This window comes from Oncorhynchus kisutch, linkage group LG15 (genome assembly GCF_002021735.2).
Source record: "Oncorhynchus kisutch isolate 150728-3 linkage group LG15, Okis_V2, whole genome shotgun sequence".
NCBI classification, from domain to species: Eukaryota; Metazoa; Chordata; class Actinopteri; order Salmoniformes; family Salmonidae; genus Oncorhynchus; species Oncorhynchus kisutch.
Genome location: NC_034188.2, coordinates 68,098,435 through 68,117,550, shown reverse-complemented (window position 1 = coordinate 68,117,550; position 19,116 = coordinate 68,098,435). Strand labels below are relative to the sequence as shown.

The window sequence follows — 19,116 nt, the reverse complement described above, 5'->3', positions numbered from 1 at the left end:
GGCTTCCTGTCAAAGCAAGGGCTGATTTCAAGGTTTTACTGCTAACCTACAAAGCATTACATGGGCTTGCTCCTACCTATCTCTCTGATTTGGTCCTGCCGTACATACCTACACGTACGCTACGGTCACAAGACGCAGGCCTCCTAATTGTCCCTAGAATTTCTAAGCAAACAGCTGGAGGCAGGGCTTTCTCCTATAGAGCTCCATTTTTATGGAACGGTCTGCCTACCCATGTCAGAGACGCAAACTCGGTCTCAACCTTTAAGTCTTTACTGAAGACTCATCTCTTCAGTGGGTCATATGATTGAGTGTAGTCTGGCCCAGGAGTGGGAAGGTGAACGGAAAGGCTCTGGAGCAACGAACCGCCCTTGCTGTCTCTGCCTGGCCGGTTCCCCTCTTTCCACTGGGATTCTCTGCCTCTAACCCTATTACAGGGGCTGAGTCACTGGCTTACTGGGGCTCTCTCATGCCGTCCCTGGAAGGGGTGCGTCACCTGAGTGGGTTGATTCACTGATGTGGTCATCCTGTCTGGGTTGGCGCCCCCCCTTGGGTTGTGCCATGGCGGAAATCTTTGTGGGCTATACTCGGCCTCGTCTCAGGATGGTAAGTTGGTAGTTGAAGATATCCCTCTAGTGGTGTGGGGGCTGTGATTTGGCAAAGTGGGTGGGGTTATATCCTTCCTGTTTGGGCCTGTCCGGGGGTGTCCTCGGATGGGGCCACAGTGTCTCCTGACCCCTCCTGTCTCAGCCTCCAGTATTTATGCTGCAGTAGTTTGTGTCGGGGGGCTAGCGTCAATTTGTTATATCTGGAGTACCTCTCCTGTCCTATTCGGTGTCCTGTGTGAATCTAAGTGTGCGTTCTCTAATTCTCTCTCTCGGAGGAAGACCTGAGCCCTAGGACCATGCCCCAGGACTACCTGACATGATGACTCCTTGCTGTCCCCAGTCCACTTGGCCTTTCTAGGGAGTTTTTCCTAGCCACCATGCTTCTACACCTGCATTGCTTGCTGTTTGGGGTTTTAGGCTGGGTTTCTGTACAGCACTTTGAGATATCAGCTGATGTACGAAGGGCTATATAAATACATTTTATTTTATTTGATTGCGAGAGGGATGCAATTTAGCTCGCTCGGATGCTTTAACTTAGATTGATGAGTCTTTCTGCATCTTGGTCAAATACACGATAAATATTTCAATATTTTATTTGGATGGGAAAAGAGGTACAGTAGGGCGAGCCAGGCCTCCTAAGACCCACCCATAACACCTGACCTGTGGGGGAAAGAAGTAATACCTTCTACAAGACTTTATGCATAACTAATATGATCTGTCTAGAACGTCTTAAAATCCATGACTTTTAAGATGTGTTTTCAGAGATTCCTTTAAAGAAAAACTCTTCCCACACTCGGAGCACTTGTGACCTTTCTCACCCGTGTGAATTAACACGTGTCTTTTAAGTTCCCTGAGAATGACAAAACGTTTTGTGCACAGGGTGCAGGGGTATGGACGCTCCCCTGTGTGAAATCTTCGTATATGAATCTGAAGATGGCATGCTGCTTTGAAACCCCTTCCGCAATGTTCACAGGTGTAGGGACATTCTCCTGTGTGCGATCGTGTATGCAGCCTCAGTTCTCCTGAGCTAAGGAATACCTTACCACAGATGCTACATAAATAGTTTTTCTCCCCTGCATGCATCCGCATGTGTCTTGCTAGATGTTGGACAGATGTTTTCCCACAAATAGTGCAAGAGTAGGGACGCTCCCCAGTGTGTGTGCGTACATGCATTTTGAGTGAATATGCACACATGAATCTCCGGTCACAGTGAGAGCATTTGAATGGTCTTTCCCCTGTGTGAGCTCGCTGATGTCTTTTCAGACCTAATCTGGTAGAAAATCTCCTCTCACACTGGTTACAACAGAATGGAAATGTGTGAATGCTTATGTGTTTTTTCAGAGAGTTGAGGTTTTGGTAAACATTCCCACAATGAGGGCAGCTTAGAGTCATGTTATTGGGTCTATAGGGGATAATTGTTGTGCTTGAGGGAAGGTTTTCAGTCCCAGATTCTTCAGAGTGTTGACACTTCTGTTCATCTCCTTGGTGCCTAGTCCTGATGTGCTGGTGAAGTAGTTTTGTTCTGCTTGAGGGAAGGTGCTTTTCAGTCCCAGATTCTTTAGGGCGTCGAAGCTTTCGGTCTTCTCCTCGATGCCTAATCCTGATGTGCTGGTGGAGTTTTGCCATATCACTGTGAGAGAATGAGCAGAGGGAGCAGGCGAGGACCTGGGATTCCATGTCACTATTCAATCCTGCAATGACAAAATCAGGAGGACAGATTCCTTAAGAAGTGATATTCTGCCCAGATGAATGAATTACCATTTGACAAAGCAATTTTGAGTAACACTACATTGAACAGCTTGCTGACTACCAGGTATTTACTTACAAAGTACATAAAATAAGGTAAGAATTGTGTTAGTCATTTCGCAAAGAACACAAGGATGTACCAATTGTTATCAAGAATTTACAGATTCTGTTAATAATTTCCGAGTTGCTAATTACCATGAGGAACCAATTGTTAAAGTAATTTCATTTTAAATACCAGATAAATGACAGTGACAATAGGACTGTAAAATAAAGTCAAATATTTTATTAATAACTTGAATTCTTGAATGTCCATACCGTTGCTGGGTACTGGGATACACGGACCAGAATTCTCTGCAGGTAAAACATTAATCTGCTCTTGTTGCTCTAAATAAAAATGATCTTCTTCCTCCTCTCTGCCCCAATTAAATGGTCCTTCTCCATCTCTCTCTATCCCATTCTTTAAGCATTCATCTCCATCGGAGCATGACCTTGTTTTGTCAGAGCTGGCCTGCTCAGAGCTAATGACAACTCTTATTGTTGGAGGGAGGGAAAGTGTGGACAAGATGGTATCTGTAGTGTAGTAAGAGAAATAACCTAGGAAAGACAACATAATTGATCCCATAAATTACACTCTTGCCATACATAGTCTTCCACTACTTACCAGACAAAGAATTTAACATACACAATAACAAATATATAATTCTGGTTGGACACTTACCTCTTTTCAAGTTTCCATGATGCTGATGGTGCTGCAGAAGAGTCTTCAGCTCTTCAGTGTCAAAGATGGTGCTTCCACATTCCTCCACGACAGAGGGGGCATCACCAAGCCATGCTGCTGTCTGAGGAGCAGGGGAAATAGCACATTTTCTATTTCATTCTGGGGGAGGGTCATGTAATTTGTAATTGATTACATTTCAATATTTTTCAGTGCTTTAGAATACATTTAATTCAACGCTGTGTATCATTGGTATGCACCCTTTGCTCCCTTCTCTGCATGCCAGATCCTGGAGCATTGGGTAGGTGTTTTCCTTTAGCTCACCATTCCATAGTTCTCAGACCCATTTTTTATTTTAAACAGTGACCAGCAGTCAATACTTAAACAGGCAGAACTGCAATTTTTCTATCTGTACCTGTGTGAAGTCTGGTACAGGTAGCAGCTCCTCCAATCTGGAGAGGAACTCCCACACCAGTACCTGCAGTGCGGTGTCATACCGAGGGCCATAGCGTGCTGGGAACACCTCCTGAAAAATTGAGAATTTAACACACAATAAGTCCGGTGGCAATGGCTTTCGGGCGCCATTTGTTGTGTGGTATAGTCTGCAATCATCTCCTGGTAATGCGGGCAATTAACAATCAATAATAGCAAAACTTGGCTTGAAGGTGACTGCTGTGCCAAAAAAAATACATTTACAGATGCATTAAATACGCACCTGAAGGTCACGAGTATTACCAGTTGTGAGACGAAGATCTCTTACCTGGAAGAAGTGCTCCCGCTCAGACGGGTCTTCCAGCAGGGTTTGGACCAACTCCACAAAGTTAGACTCTGTAGCCTCCAACTCATCATCATTACTCTGTCAGTAAGCATAAACAAACCAAACAAATTTCATCAGACATTAACTCAACCTCAACATATGAGTTGAAAACATCTTAAACATACACTACAGCTCAAAAGTTTGGAGTCACTTCAAAATGTCCATGTGTTTGAAAGAAACACATTTTTTGTCCATTAAAGTAACATCAAATTGATCAGAAATACAGTGTAGACATTGTTAATGTTGTAAATGAATATTGTAGCTGGAAAAGACTGAGAAATTAAGGCTATTCCATGCGAGAAATTGCCAAGAAACTGAAGATCTCATACAACGCTGTGTCCTACTCCTCACATGGAATAGCCTTAATTTCTCAGAACAAGAATAGACTGACAAGTTTCAGAAGAAAGATATTTGTTTCTGGACATTTTGAGCCTGTAATCAAACCCACAAATGCTGATGCTCCAGATACTCAACTAGTCTAAAGAAGGCCAGTTTTATTGCTTCTTTAAAATCAGCACAACAGTTTTCAGCTGTGCTAACCTAATTGCAAAAGTAAAATTTAGCTAACACAACGTGCCATTGGAACACAGGAGTGATGGTTGTTGATAATGGGCTTCTGTACACCTATGTAGATATCACATAAATTTGCACTTTCCAGCTACAATAGTCATTTACAACATTAACAATGTCTACACTGTATTTCTGATCAATTTGGTGTTATTTTCATGGACATTTTTTTGTGCTTTTCCTTCAAAAACAAGGAAAAGTGACCCCACACTTTTGAACAGTAATATAAGTTGACTTACCTCTTTGTGTACAGCGTATTCTGTCAAATAATGGATTTTATCCAGGTGAGGTTGGATGGTCACGAGGTCAGCTGTGCTCTCACTGAGACACAACTCCAGTACCAGCTGAAAAAGAGGTAGACATGTGAGAGCAAGCCCCAGGGGAAAACATACTATTTACAGCTAGCAGCTACCCATACTCCTATCAGAATCCTCTGCATGCATTTCCATCTCTCTCACCCTTGCTCTCAGACCCAGAAGAAGTTGGGTCCTCTGCCTGGAACTCAGCAGCTCTGGAACCATCTCTGTCATCAAAGTCACAAACTCCTCCAGCTTCCCATAATGCTTTACAATATGCTGCTGAGCCACTTTCCACATGAATGCTGACATCAAGCGTAATGGTGGAGCAAGGAGACGCAGTGAGGACAGAGTTAAACCGGGACCTACGTTGGGAAACACAAACAATAACATGTTATATAGTAAAAACCAATGGCATATTTAAAATACTGTGAGTTATTTCTTTTTTTTAATTTAAAAATAAAAAATAAATTGTGAAGAATCAACAACAAGTGCGACACAATCATGAAGTGGAACGACATTTATTGGATATTTCAAACTTTTTTAACAAATCAAAAACTGAAAAATTGGGCGTGCAAAATTATTCAGCCCCCTTACTTTCAGTGCAGCAAACTCTCTCCAGAAGTTCAGTGAGGATCTCTGAATGATCCAATGTTGACCTAAATGACTAATGATGATAAATACAATCCACCTGTGTGTAATCAAGTCTCCGTATAAATGCACCTGTACTGTGATAGTCTCAGAGGTCCGTTAAAAGCGCAGAGAGCATCATGAAGAACAAGGAACACACCAGGCAGGTCCGAGATACTGTTGTGAAGAAGTTTAAAGCCGGATTTGGATACAAAAAGATTTCCCAAGCTTTAAACATCCCAAGGAGCACTGTGCAAGCGATAATATTGAAATGGAAGGAGTATCAGACCACTGCAAATCTACCAAGACCTGGCCGTCCCTCTAAACTTTCAGCTCATACAAGGAGAAGACTGATCAGAGATGCAGTCAAGAGGCCCATGATCACTCTGGATGAACTGCAGAGATCTACAGCTGAGGTGGGAGACTCTGTCCATAGGACAACAATCAGTCGTATATTGCACAAATCTGGCCTTTATGGAAGAGTGGCAAGAAGAAAGCCATTTCTTAAAGACATCCATAAAAAGTGTCATTTAAAGTTTGCCACAAGCCACCTGGGAGACACACTAAACATGTGGAAGAAGGTGCTCTGGTCAGATGAAACCAAAATTGAACTTTTTGGCAACAATGCAAAACATTAGGTTTGGCGTAAAAGCAACACAGCCCATCACCCTGAACACACCATCCCCACTGTCAAACATGGTGGTGGCAGCATCATGGTTTGGGCCTGCTTTTCTTTAGCAGGGACAGGGAAGATAGTTCAAATTGATGGGAAGATGGATGAGCCAAATACAGGACCATTCTGGAAGAAAACCTGATGGAGTCTGCAAAAGACCTGAGACTGGGACGGAGATGTCTTCCAACAAGACAATGATCCAAAACAAAAAGCTAAATCTACAATGGAATGGTTCAAAAATAAACATATCCAGGTGTTAGAATGGCCAAGTCAAAGTCCAGACCTGAATCCAATCGAGAATCTGTGGAAAGAACTGAAAACTGCTGTTCAGAAATGCTCTCCATCCAACCTCACTGAGCTCGAGCTGTTTTGCAAGGAGGAATGGGAAAAAAATTCAGTCTCTCGATGTGCAAAACTGATAGAGACATACCCCAAGCGATTACAGCTGTAATCGCAGCAAAAGGTGGCGCTACAAAGTATTAACTTAAGGGGGCTGAATAAATTTGCACGCCCAATTGTTCAGTTTTTGATTTGTTAAAAAAGTTTGAAATATCCAATAAATGTCGTTCCACTTCATGATTGTGTCCCACTTGTTGTTGATTCTTCAAAAAAAATACAGTTTTATATCTTTATGTTTGAAGCCTGAAATGTGGCAAAAGGTCACAAAGTTCAAGGGGGCCGAATACTTTCGCAAGTCACTGTATATATATATTTTTTTATCTAGCAAGAGATTAGGAAACTAGCCAGCATCAGCAACAAGCTATTTAGCCAGCCAGTCACCACAGTGAAAGCCCTCACACAAACTACAAAAATGTATACAGTAAAAGTTAACTTACCAAAGTCTTCTGCACCTGGAAAAGAATAAGCCTGAGCTTTTGTTTGGTTAGTGAGGACACTATCGATGATGGCAAAACAGCTTTCTTCAAGATAGAGGGAACCACTCATGTTGTCATCATCCTTGAGTTTTCTGTATTCCTGTTTCAGCTTTTTTAACTTTTCTCTGCATTGCTTCGACGTCCTGTTAAATCCGAGGGCAGCGAACTCTGAACTAAATTTGGCATAGACGTGCTCATTTTTATAAGAGAGAAGCTGCTTCTGAACTCTCTCATCTGCCCAGAGTGTTAACAATGTGTGAACCTCCTGCAAAGTCCAGCGGTATCCAGATTCCTCTGTGAAAGAACCGCATCAGTTGAAAGCAGTCAGAAACTGGAAAACAATATTAGCTAGCAAGCTTAAGGTACTGTTTATGAAAAACGTGTAGCTTCTAGTATTTCTCATCTTCTGGCTGTTGCTGACTGGTCCCTCAGATGATGATGTACTAGACAACTTACCATAATCTTCCACTTCTGGGGAATAGGATTGGGTCGACTCCAGCAACATAGTAGCAGAATTTATCACCTCAGCCCCTGAAGTTCCTGTTTGGTGACCAAAGAGATTACGGACCTCATCAGGTGTCCAACTGGATGAAGATTGGTCTGTGGAAGCAACAGGTCAGTTGACAGTACTCACACTATCAATATTTACTACCAAACTTGCGGTAACAGGCAAAGTAACTGTTAAAAATTTGTATTCAATTCTGTACTAGAAAACTTACCAGAGTCTTCCATTTCTTGTTGGGAATCAGGCAACTCCAAAATCTTTGCATCTGAATTTATCACCCCAGACTCCAAAGTACTTGGTTGGTGACAGAGGACTCTATCCATGATGGCAAACCATCTTTCTCTACAATGGTTGGAACCTCTCTTGTTATGGTCAAACTTGATTTGTCTATAGTCCTGCCTCAGCTTCTTTAGTTTGTCTCTGCACTGCCTTGAAGTCTTCTTAAATCCAAGGACGGCGAGCTCTGAACTAAATGTGGCATAGACATGCTCGTTTTTATAGGTGAGAAGCTGCTCTTGAACACTCTCATCTGCCCAGAGTGTTAACAATGCATGGACCTCCTGAGACGTCCAGCTGTATCCTGATTTTTCTGTGAAAGAACCACATCAGTTGAAAGCAGCCAGAAACTGGTAAACAATAGTAGCAAGCAAGTTTACAGTACGGTTTATGAAAAATGTGTACTAGATAAGTGGTTTTCAACTTCTGTCTAATACTGGACGGTCCCTCAGAAGGTTAGCAAAGACATTGACTTAGTTAGCTAGTAGTAGTAAGCTAGGTACAATCCAAGTAATCTCCCAAGGAAAATAAACAAATATTACTAATCCCTGGTACAAAAAAGGTTGAGAAAGACTGTACTAGATAACTTACCATAAGGTTCCTCTTTTACAGGGGAATCCGGTTGAGTCAATTCCAGCAGCATAGTAGCAGAATGTATTACCTCAGCTCCTGAAGTTCCTGGTTGGTGACCAACGAGTCCATGGACCTCATCAGGTGTCCAACTGGATGCAGATTGATCTGTGGAAGCAACAGCTCAGTTGACAGTTCTCACATAATCAATATTAACTACGAAGCTTGCGGTAACAGGCAAGTTACTGTGTAAAAAACGTGTACGAGATGCCGTATGAGACAACCAACCAGAATCCTCAATTTCTTGAGGGGAATCGGGTTAAGTCGACTCCAAAGGCTTTGGATCTGAATGTATCATCCCAGACTCCAAAGTACTTGGTTGGTGACAGAGAACACTATCGATGATGGCAAACCATCTTTCTCCACAATGATTGGAACCACTCTTGTTATCCTTGATTTGTTTGTATTCCTGTTTCAGCTTTTTTAGTTTGTGTCTGCACTGCACAGGGATCCCACATTAGCTGCTGACACTTTCTGGGGTCCAAACACATTAAAACACTTATATTACACATAAAACAAAATATGAAAACAGTACATACGTATAACACTGTCACACCACAACAAAATGTATGATACCACCATACAACAATATTGCAATGTAAGTGTGTGTAGAGTGCGTGTTCTAGCGCCTGTGTGTGCATGCGTGTCTGTACCTGTGTTTGTGTCTCTACACAGTCCACGCTGTTCCATAAGGTGTATTTTTTTTATCTGATTCTATTGCTTGCATAAGTTACCTGATGTGGAATAGAGTTCCATGTCGGCATGGCTCTATGTAGTACTATGCACTTCCAGTCTGTTCTGGCCTTGGGATTGTGAAGAGACCTCTGGTGGCATGTCTTGTGGGGTACGCATGGGTGTCCGAGCTTTGTGCCAGTAGTTCAAACAGACAGCTCGGTGCATTACGCTTACAACACTTACAAAAACAAGTAGTGATGAAGTCAATCTCTCCTCCACTTTGAGCCATGAGAGATTGACATGCATATCATTAATGTTAGCTCTCTGTGTACATTTAAGGGCCAGCCATGCTGCCCTGTTCAAAGCCAATTGTAATTTTCCCAAGTCCCTCTTTGTGGCACCTGACCACACGACTGAACAGTAGTCCAAATGCGACAAAACTAGGGCCTGTTGAACCTGCCTTGTCAATAGTGTTGTTAAGAAGGCAGAGCAATGCTATATTATGGACAGACTTCTCCCCATTTTAGCCACTGTTGTATCAACATGTTTGACAGCTTACAATCCAGCGTTACTCCAAGCAGTTTAGTCACCTCAACTTGCTCAATTTCCACATTATTCATTACAAGATTAGTTAGCTAATCTTGCCAATGAAAAAGATCATTAAAGTAATTGGCAATATCAGTGGGTTTTGTGATGAATGAACCATCTGATTCAATGAATGTTGGAACAGAGTTTGTTACGGCGTTAATAATGTGATTGAGAAGCTGCACGAGACAACCTACCAGAATCCTCCACTTCTTGTGGGGAATTGGGTTGAGTTAATTCCAAAAGCATTGCATCTGACTGTATCACCCCAGACTCCAAAGTACTTGGTTGGTGACAGAGAACACTATCGATGATGGCAAACCATCTTTCTCCATGATGATTGGAACCACTCTTGTTATTGTCATCCTTGACTCTTCTATATTCCTGTTTCAGCTTTTTTAGTTTGTCTCTGCACTGTTTAGATTTCCTGTTAAATCCAAGGGCGGCAAGCTCTGAACTAAATTTGGCATAGACATGCTCGTTTTTATAGGAGAGAAGCTGCTTCTGAACACTACCATCTGCCCAGAGTGTTAACAATGCCTGAATCTCCTTTGGCGACCAGTGGTATCCAGATTCCTCTGTGAAAGAACCACATCAGTTGAAAGAAGTCAAAAAATGGTAAACAATACTAGCTAGCAAACTTACAGTATGGTTCATGACAAATGTGTACTAGATAAGTGTTTCTCAACTTCTGGCTATTACTGGTCAGTCCCTCAGATGGTTAGTGGGACATACATGCAAGTGCGTTAGCTGGCTCACAGTCCAAGCTTGCATCCATTTCAAGACCATGGTGCTTGCAAGGGGAACTTGGTGCTTGCAAGGGGAACTGCCCCTCCCTTCCTCAGGATATGCTCAAACCCTACACCCCAACTGAGCACTACCAACTCTGGTCTCTTGGCCCTCCCACCCCTGGCTAGCCCGTGGTACAAAAAAGGTTGAAAAACACTACTAGATAACTTACCAATATGTTCCTCGTCTACAGGGGAATCAGGAGTCGATTCAAACAGTAGATTAGTTGCATTTATCACCCCAAGCCCTGAGGTTTCTGACTGTTGACCATGGACCTCATCAGGTGTCCAAATGGATGGAGATTTGTCTGTGGATACAACAGCACAGTTGACAGTACTCACACAAAGAAAAACATTGTTAAGGACCAAGCTTATGGTAACAAAGTTACTGTGTTAAACATGTGAACTAGGTGTTGTACTGGACAACTTAACTTACTAGAATCTCCCATTTCTTGTTGGGAATCAGGCGACCCCAAAAGCTTGGCATCTGAATTTATCACCCCAGACTCCAAAGTACTTGGTTGGTGACACAGGACACTATCAATGATGGCAAACCAATTCTCTTCACGATAGATGGAACCACTCATGTTATTGTTATCCTTGATTTTTTTGTGTTCCTTTTTCAGTATTTGTATCTTTTGTCTGCACTGCTTCGACGTCCTTTTAAAACCCAGGGCGGCAAGCTCTGAACTAAATTTGGCATAGACGTGCTCGTTTTTATAGGAGAGGAGGTGCTTCTGTACTATCTTATCTGCCCAGAGTGTTAACAATGCCTGAACCTCCTTAGACGACCAGTGGTATCCAGATTCCTCTGTGAAAGAACATCATAAGTTGAAAGCAGTCAGAAACTTGTAAACAATATTAGCTAGCAAGCTTACAGTACGGTTTATAAATAATGTGTACTAGATAAGCGTTTCTCAACTTCTGGCCGGTTCCTCAGATGGTTAGAGCTTACAAAGTAAGTTTTAATCCATTCCATAAAGGGGAGCACCAAATCTAGCCTGTCCCTGGTAAAATATATATACATTTTAAAAACTTTGTACTAGATGACGTACCATATTCTTCAGAGGAATCAGTCAACTCCAACAGCCTAGAAGCTGAAGTTCTCACCCCAGACCCTGAAGTTTGTGGAAGTTCATCAGGTGTCCAACTGGATGGTAATTTGTCTGTGAAAGCACCAGATCAGATAAAAGCACTCACACAAACAAAAACATCCACCGGCTGTTTCTGACCAGTGTGCTGTTAAGGTGCATTGCAAACAACCGTGTCATATTAAAGTTCTCTAGGTCGTGTAGACAATCTTCTGTACTTCATGTTTACCATTTACAATTTGGCTTATTTATGTGTATTCATGGTTAACCAGTTCCCTTTGTCGTTTAATGTGCCTATATGCGCTTGGGAGGGGATTTTTTTTATAGCAACATCCAAATTGAAGAGGAGTGGGACAACATTCCACAGGCCACAATCAACAGCCTGATCAACTCTATGCAAAGGAGATGTGTTGCGCTGCATGAGGCAAATGGTGGTCACACCAGATACTGAGTGGTTTTTGATCCACGCCCCTTGTTTATTTTTTAAGGTATCTGTGACCAACAGATGCATATTTGTATTCCTAGTCATGTGAAATCCATAGATTAGGGCCTATTCTTTTATTTCAATTGACTGATTTCCTTATATGAACTGTAACTCAGTCAAATCTTTGAAATTGTTGAATGTTGCGTTTATATTTTTGTTTAGTGTAGATGAGACCTGTATTTAATTTAATACATTTATAAAATGTTTTCGTTTTGTCATAATGCGCTATTGTGTGTAGATTGTTTTTTTCTCTCTCAATTTAATCATTTTAGAATAAGGCTATAACACAACAAAATGTGGAATTAGTCATGGGGTCTGAATACTTTCTGAAGGCACTGTATACAGTGCATTTGGAAAGTATTCAGACCCTTTTCCCACATGTTGTTACGTTACAGCCTTATTCTAAAATTTATTAAATTGTTTTTTTCTGAATCTATACACAATACTACATAATGGAAAAGTGAAAACAGGTTTAGACATTTTTGGTAATTTATAACAAATCAAAAACAGAAATGCCTTATTTATAGAAGTATTCAGACCCTTTGCTATGAGACACAAAATTGAGCTCCGGTGCATCCTGTTTCCATTGATCATCCTTGAGATGTTTCTACAACTTGATTGGAGTCCACCTGTGGTAAATTCAATTGATTGGACATGATTTGGAAAGGCACACACCTGCCTATATAAGGTCCCACAGTTGACAGTGCACATTAGAGCAAAAACCAAGCCGAGGTCAAAGGAATTGTCCGTAGAGCTCTGAGACAGGATTTTGTCGAGGCACAGATCTGGGGAAGGGTACCAAAAAATGTCTGCAGCATTGAAGATCCCCAAGAACAGTGGCCTCCATCATTCTTAAATGGAAGAAAACTTGGTCACTCTGACAGAGCTCCAGAGTTCCTCTCTGGAGATGGGAGAACATTCCAGAAAGACAACCATCTTTGCAGTACTCCACCAATCAGGCCTTTATGGTAGAGTGGCCAGACAGAACCCACTCCTCAGTAAAAAGGCACATGACAGCCCACTTGGAGTTTGCCAAAAGGCACCTAAAGGACTCTCAGACCATAAGAAACAAGATTATCTGGTCTGATGAAACCACGATTGAACTATTTGGCCTAAATGCCAAGCGTCACATCTGGAAGAAACCTGGCACTATCCCTATGGTGAAGCATGGTGGTGGCAGCATCATGCTGTGTGGATGTTTTTCAGCGACAGGGACTGGGAGACTAGTCAGGATCGAGTCAAAGATGACTGGAGAAAAGTACAGAGAGATCCTTGACGAAAACTTGCTCTAGAGTGCTCAGGTCAGACTGGGGCGAAGGTTCACCTTCCAACAGGACAACGATCCTAAGCAAACATCCAAGACAATACAGGAGTGGCTTCAGGACAAGTCTCTGAATGTCCTCAAGTGGCCCAGCCAGAGCCCGGACTTGAACCCAATCGAACATCTCTGGAGAGACCTGAAAATAGCTGTGCAGCGACACTCCCCATCCTACCTGAGAGCTTGAGGATCTGCAGAGAAGAATGGGAGAAACTCACCAAATACAGGTGTGCTAAGCTTGTAGCGTCATACCCAAGAAGAATTGAGGCTGTAATCACTGCCAAAGGTGAAAGGGTCTGAATACTTATGTAAATGTGATCTTAAAAATATATATACATTTGCAAAAACCTGTTTTTGCTTTGTAATTATGGGGTATTGTGTGTAGATTGAGGGAAAACATTATTTAATCCAGTTTAGAAAAAGGCTGTAATGTAACAAAATGTGGAAAAAGTCAAGGGGTCTGAATACTTTGAACACACTGTATATACTTACCAAATCAAATTTATTTGTCACATGCGCCAAATACAACAGGTGAAATGAACCTTACAGTGAAATGCTTACTTACAAGCCCTTAACCAAGAATGCAGTTCAAGAAATAGAGTTAAGAAAATATTTACTAGTACCCCAGCACATCGACTCAGTACTGTACATAGCCAAGTTATCATTACTCATTGTGTATTTATTCATTGTGATATTATTTTATATTATTCTCTGCATTGTTGGGAGGGGCTCATAAGTAAGCATTTCACTGTTAGTCGACACCTATTGTTTACGAAGCATGTGAAAAAGAAAATGTGATTTGTACACGTTCCAAAAAACAACACTAGTTTTCATTAACATAATGACTGGATAAACTCTTACTGCATTTACACCTAAGACTTACCCCACACCAGTTTGTCACCAGTTGCGTATGTTAATGTAAGCTCTATTGCAATTGTGTTTCCATCAGGGGAGTGATACTAAAGACTTGGGGCTTGCAGAAAGAACAACTCTGTCAGCGTCATCAACACAGTTGCTTTGTAAGGTGTAAAAGAAAAAATGTTTGCCATTGTTATGTAAATACAATCTGAAAAGTGTGTGGGGAAAAATGGGCCACTGGACCAATACAGGAGCCCGGCCAATTTCTTTTGACTGTGGACGCCTTAGCCATGGGAAACTTTTCAAAAGGGAGCTTTGGGGAAGCATTAACATAGTAACAATAGCCTAAATTTGGGGCTGTTAAAGACCAGACTGAGGATTTGAGGGAGGGTTTATCTAGAAATGCAATTACAATTTAGCGTATCTATTTATCTCCACAAGCAACGGTTTGAATATTCAAACTTTGTCTGCACTTTTCAAGGCTAGTGTTCTCAGGTATAACCAGGGGTAACTAGCCATAACTAGCCACCTCGGCGCAGGACTAAAGCTTGTGTCCGAGGTTGTGTACGGGCTGCTAATGAGCCATAAGCAGCAGATTTTCGACCAACCTTCACTTGCCAACGCTTTCTTCGTTCTTGAAGTCACCTGGTGTCTTAACTGGCTAGTGCAGGGGGAGTTTGAATTTAGAAAATGCTGTTAATTAAATTAAAATCAGTCTTTGTTCCATGAATTAATCCTACAATGTATACATTGCCATCTAATCTATTTCTGGTCCTCTCTCATGAATACACCCCAGGTGAGTGTCATTCAAAGTGATGCTTGATTTCTGAGTCTCGCTCATGATGTGCAGCACTTTGGGCTGGATCAATGAGATAATATCAGAAATAGACAAGATGGCAGTGAATAGATTATTAGATTACTTAATGGAGTACAAATGTATTTAATTTAATAACGGAGCATTTTCTAAATTCAAACATCCCCCCTGCAATTGGCTATGGGAGTTTAGAAGACACCGGTAATTATTGATTTGAGAACAAAGTATCGCCAAATTAAGGTTGGTTGAAAATCTGCTGCTGATGTCGGAAACTCTGAAATAAGACCTCCCTACTGGGAAAACCGTACGTGAACGCCCTACCAACTCGGAATTACAACTAGGAACCTCGGGTATGAGCTCTGGACCCCGATATTTCCCACATGTTGAAAACTGACGTCACGCACCTCTGCAAATGGCAACAAACATGGCCACAATTTCAGCTGTCAATTGAGTACCTCAGTATGACTCGTAATACCCGTAAAACCGAGCTGTCAAACGGATTTGTAGTTTTGCATAATGTCTACTTTGATGCTAATTGTATTTTTGAATCTGCGAGTAAATAGAGACTAATACATAGATAACCAAATCTCTCTCGGGCAATGTGACCCGTCAAAACGTTACAATGAAACACAGACCTTATTTTAAGTGTTTCTAAATTCCCTTATCGGGAAAATTAATCGTGGAAAAATGGTTGGAACCATTTTCCTGTTTGATCGCTAGGTTTTATGGGTATTATGACACCATTAATGTTGGGGTTTATGGTGAGAATGGTTCTTCCTTCCAAGCTCCTTAACGCTTTTAAATCGTTCATCCGAAGTAGGCAAGTATTTTTTATTTTATTTAACTAGGCAAGTCCGTTAATTAAAGAACACATTCTTATTTACAATGACTGCCCACAAAGGCCAAACCCGACGGTGGGCCAATTGTGCGCCGCCCTATGGGACTCCCAATCACGGCTGGTTGTGATACAGCCTGGATCCGAACCAGGGTGTCTGTAGTGACACCTCTAGTACTGAGATGCAGTATCTAAGACTGCTGCGCCACACGGGAGCCCGAGTCACTCTGACATGACTACCGAGAACCACGGAGTTAAAATGTACGTATTTGCCCAAACTTCCTACTGGTTGAATCTGGTACTTTCAAGTGGGAAACTCAGAGCTCATGTTTTACAACTAGTTTTCAAGTCGGACATTTATGAGTTTCCTAGTTCCGACTAGTACGTGAACACAGCAGATAGCAATCTGTACACGACCTGTTATCGGATTCTAAAGCAAATTAAGAAAAACAATTTACCGTTTTTTTGTGAGACGGTGGCTTTGTTACTTCTCAGTACTGGCTTTCTGAGTCGCTGTCCCAGTACAGCGTCCATGGCATCGAACCATGATGGTGGAAAATAACTCCGGCGGTCGGGACCGTTTGACTTAATTTCTTTGTACTGACCCTTTAGTTTTTTTAGTTTGTCACGACATTGCTGGACGGTTCCCTTATAACCTAATTTGCGAAGGCGCACAAAGATCTCATGGTACACCTTGGCGGCACCTCGATACTCTGAGTCAGACGAACGTAATGCACGCTGTATTGCCTCGTCTGACCATATTGAGACGATGGCATTCACCTCTTCCCCTGACCAGTGATATCGGGACTCCGGCATTTTTCTTTAGCTAGCTATCACTTCACCAACAGGCTGAGTACAGCAGGCTCTGGAGAGAAAGATAGAGGATGGAAAGAAAGATGTGATGGTTTGTTAATTTCTGGTCCCACCATCAACATCCGGCGTTATCCTACTAGCACGTTTTACCCCAACGACGCCCATACACTGATCACAGGGACTCTGAGCGGGTTTTGAGAGGAAAAGATGGCGGAAGTGGATTCTGAATCTAATTGCTGTAGAATCAAGGATAATTGGAACATTGACCGAAATAATGGGAAACGGAACAAAGTAGTGTACCGTGATGAGAATGTCATTTCGTATCATGTAGGAGTACGGTTTATTAACGAGGAGCAGTTGATCGAATTACCAATCTAGAGGAATACATTTGAGATATCCAAATTGATGGAGAGAGTGCTGGGTAGAGTGAAGGCTATGAGGATCACGAGAGGCGGGCTTGTTTAGATTTTTTTGTGCTTCTAAGGATCAGAAGAAACGTGTGTTGCGTCTCACCCGAATTGTTAAATTTGAAGTGTCCTGTGTGTGTCTCTTAGGAACAGAGCACCCCTCAATTGTGTTATATCTGGCTTCTCATGGGAAGTGGATTTTTTTTTTTTAACCAGTTGGGCTAGTTGAGAACAACCTGGCCAAGATAAAGCACAGCAGATTGACACATACAACAACACAGATGGAATAAACAAACATACAGTCAATAATACAGTAGGAAAAAAAGTTTATATATAGTGTGTGCAAATGAGGTAAGATAAGGGAGGTAAAGGCAATAAATAGGCCATGGTGACAAAGTAATTACAATATAGCAATTAAACACTGGAATGGTAGATGTACAGAAGATGCCTGCAAGTAGAGATACTGGGGTGCAAAGGAGCAAGATAAATAAATACAGTATGGGGATGAGGTAGTTGGATGGGCTGTTTACAGATGGGCTATGTACAGGTGCAGTAATCTGTGAGCTCCTCTGTCAGCTGGTGCTTGAAGCTAGTGAGGGAGATATGAGTCTCCAGCTTCAGTGATTTTTGCATTCCAGTCATTGGCAGCAGAGAACTGGAAGGAAAGGCGGCCAAACACAAATTGGCTTTGGGGGTGACCAGTGAGATATACCTGCTGGAGTGCGTGCTAGGGGTGGGTGCTGCTATGGTGACCAGTGAGCTGAGATAGGTCGGGGCTTTACCTAGCAGAGACTTGTAGATGACCTAGAGCCAGTGGGTTTGGTGACGGGTATGAAGCGAGGGCCAGCCAACGAGAGCGTACAGGTCGCAGTGGTGGGTAGTATATGGGGCTTTGGGGACAAAACGGATGGCACTGTGATATACTGCATCCAATGTAATGTCTCTTATCGATGGCTGTTATGATATCGTTTAGGATCTTGAACGTGGCTGAGGTGCATGACCAGATTGCATAGCGGAGAAGGTACAGTGGGGACTCGAAATGGTCGGTAATCTGTTTATCTTTGCTTTCGAAGACTTTAGAAAGGCAGGGTAGGATAGATATAGGTCTGTAGCAGTTTGGGTCTAGAGTGTCCCCCTTTGAATAGGGGGATGACCGCGGCAGCTTTCCAATCTTTGGGGATCTCAGACGATACAAAAGAGAGGTTGAACAGGCTGGTAATAGGGTTTGCAACAATTTCGGCAGATAATTTTATAAAGAGAGGGTCCAGATTGTCTAGTCCAGCTGATTTGTAGGGGTCCAGATTTTGCAGCTCTTTCAGAACATCAGCATTCTGGATTTGGGTGAAGGAGAAATGGGGGAGGCTTGGGCGAGTTGCTGTGGGGAGTGCAGGGCTGTTGACCGGGGTAGGGGTAGCCAGGTGGAAACCATGGCCAGCTGTAGAAAAATGCTTATTGAAATTCTCAATTACAGTGGATTTATCAGTGGTGACAGTGTTTCCTAGCATCAGTGCAGTGGGCAGCTGGGAGGAGGTGCTTTTATTCTCCATGGACGTTACAGTGTCCCAGAACTTTTTTGAGTTTGTGCTACAGGATCCAAATTTCTGCTTGAAAAAGCTAGCCTTAGCTTTCCTAACTGCCTGTGTATATTTGTTCCTAACTTTCCTGAAAAGTTGCAAGTCACAGGAGCTATTCAATGCTAATGCAGTACGCCACTGGATGTTTTTGTGCTGGTCAAGGGCAGTCAGGTCTGGAGAGAACCAAGGGCTATATCTGTTCCTGGTTCTACATTTTTTGAAAGGGGCATGTTTATTTAAAATGGTGAGGAAGGCACTTTTAAAGAATGACCAGGCATCCTCTACTAACGGGATGAAGTCAATATCCTTCCAGGAAACCCGGGCCAGGTCGATTAGAAAGGCCTGCTCGCTGAAGAGTTTTCGAGAACGTTTGACAGTGATAGGGGTGGTCGTTTGACCGCAGACCCATTACGGATGCAGGCAATGAGGCAGTGATTGCTGAGATCTTGGTTGAAAACAGCAGAGGTGTATTTGGAGGGTAAGTTGATTAGGATGATGTCTATGAGGGTGCCCGTGTTTACGGATTTGGGGTTGTACCT

The 19,116-nt window shown here is 42.4% G+C and overlaps 1 protein-coding gene across 2 annotated transcripts; it reads right to left on the bottom strand.

The window, feature by feature from the left end:
- Positions 1 to 1,175: 1,175 nt before the first annotated feature.
- Positions 1,176 to 17,322, bottom strand: LOC109905768 (uncharacterized). Of its 2 annotated transcripts, XM_020503335.2 has the most exons (16): positions 16,242 to 17,322; positions 11,439 to 11,549; positions 10,820 to 11,194; positions 10,557 to 10,691; positions 9,793 to 10,173; positions 8,297 to 8,443; positions 7,644 to 8,018; positions 7,381 to 7,524; positions 6,886 to 7,218; positions 4,909 to 5,111; positions 4,690 to 4,794; positions 3,827 to 3,922; positions 3,482 to 3,592; positions 3,070 to 3,190; positions 2,667 to 2,945; positions 1,176 to 2,296 (listed from the first exon to the last, which is right to left on the bottom strand). In XM_020503335.2, the coding sequence occupies exons 1-16, from the start codon at positions 16,597 to 16,599 to the stop codon at positions 1,335 to 1,337; spliced, it is 4,236 nt and encodes a 1,411-aa protein (XP_020358924.1). In that variant the 5' UTR covers positions 16,600 to 17,322; the 3' UTR covers positions 1,176 to 1,334. The 2 variants fall into 2 exon arrangements, with proteins under 2 accessions (XP_020358924.1, XP_020358925.1); XM_020503336.2 differs by lacking the exon at positions 9,793 to 10,173.
- Positions 17,323 to 19,116: the final 1,794 nt, after the last annotated feature.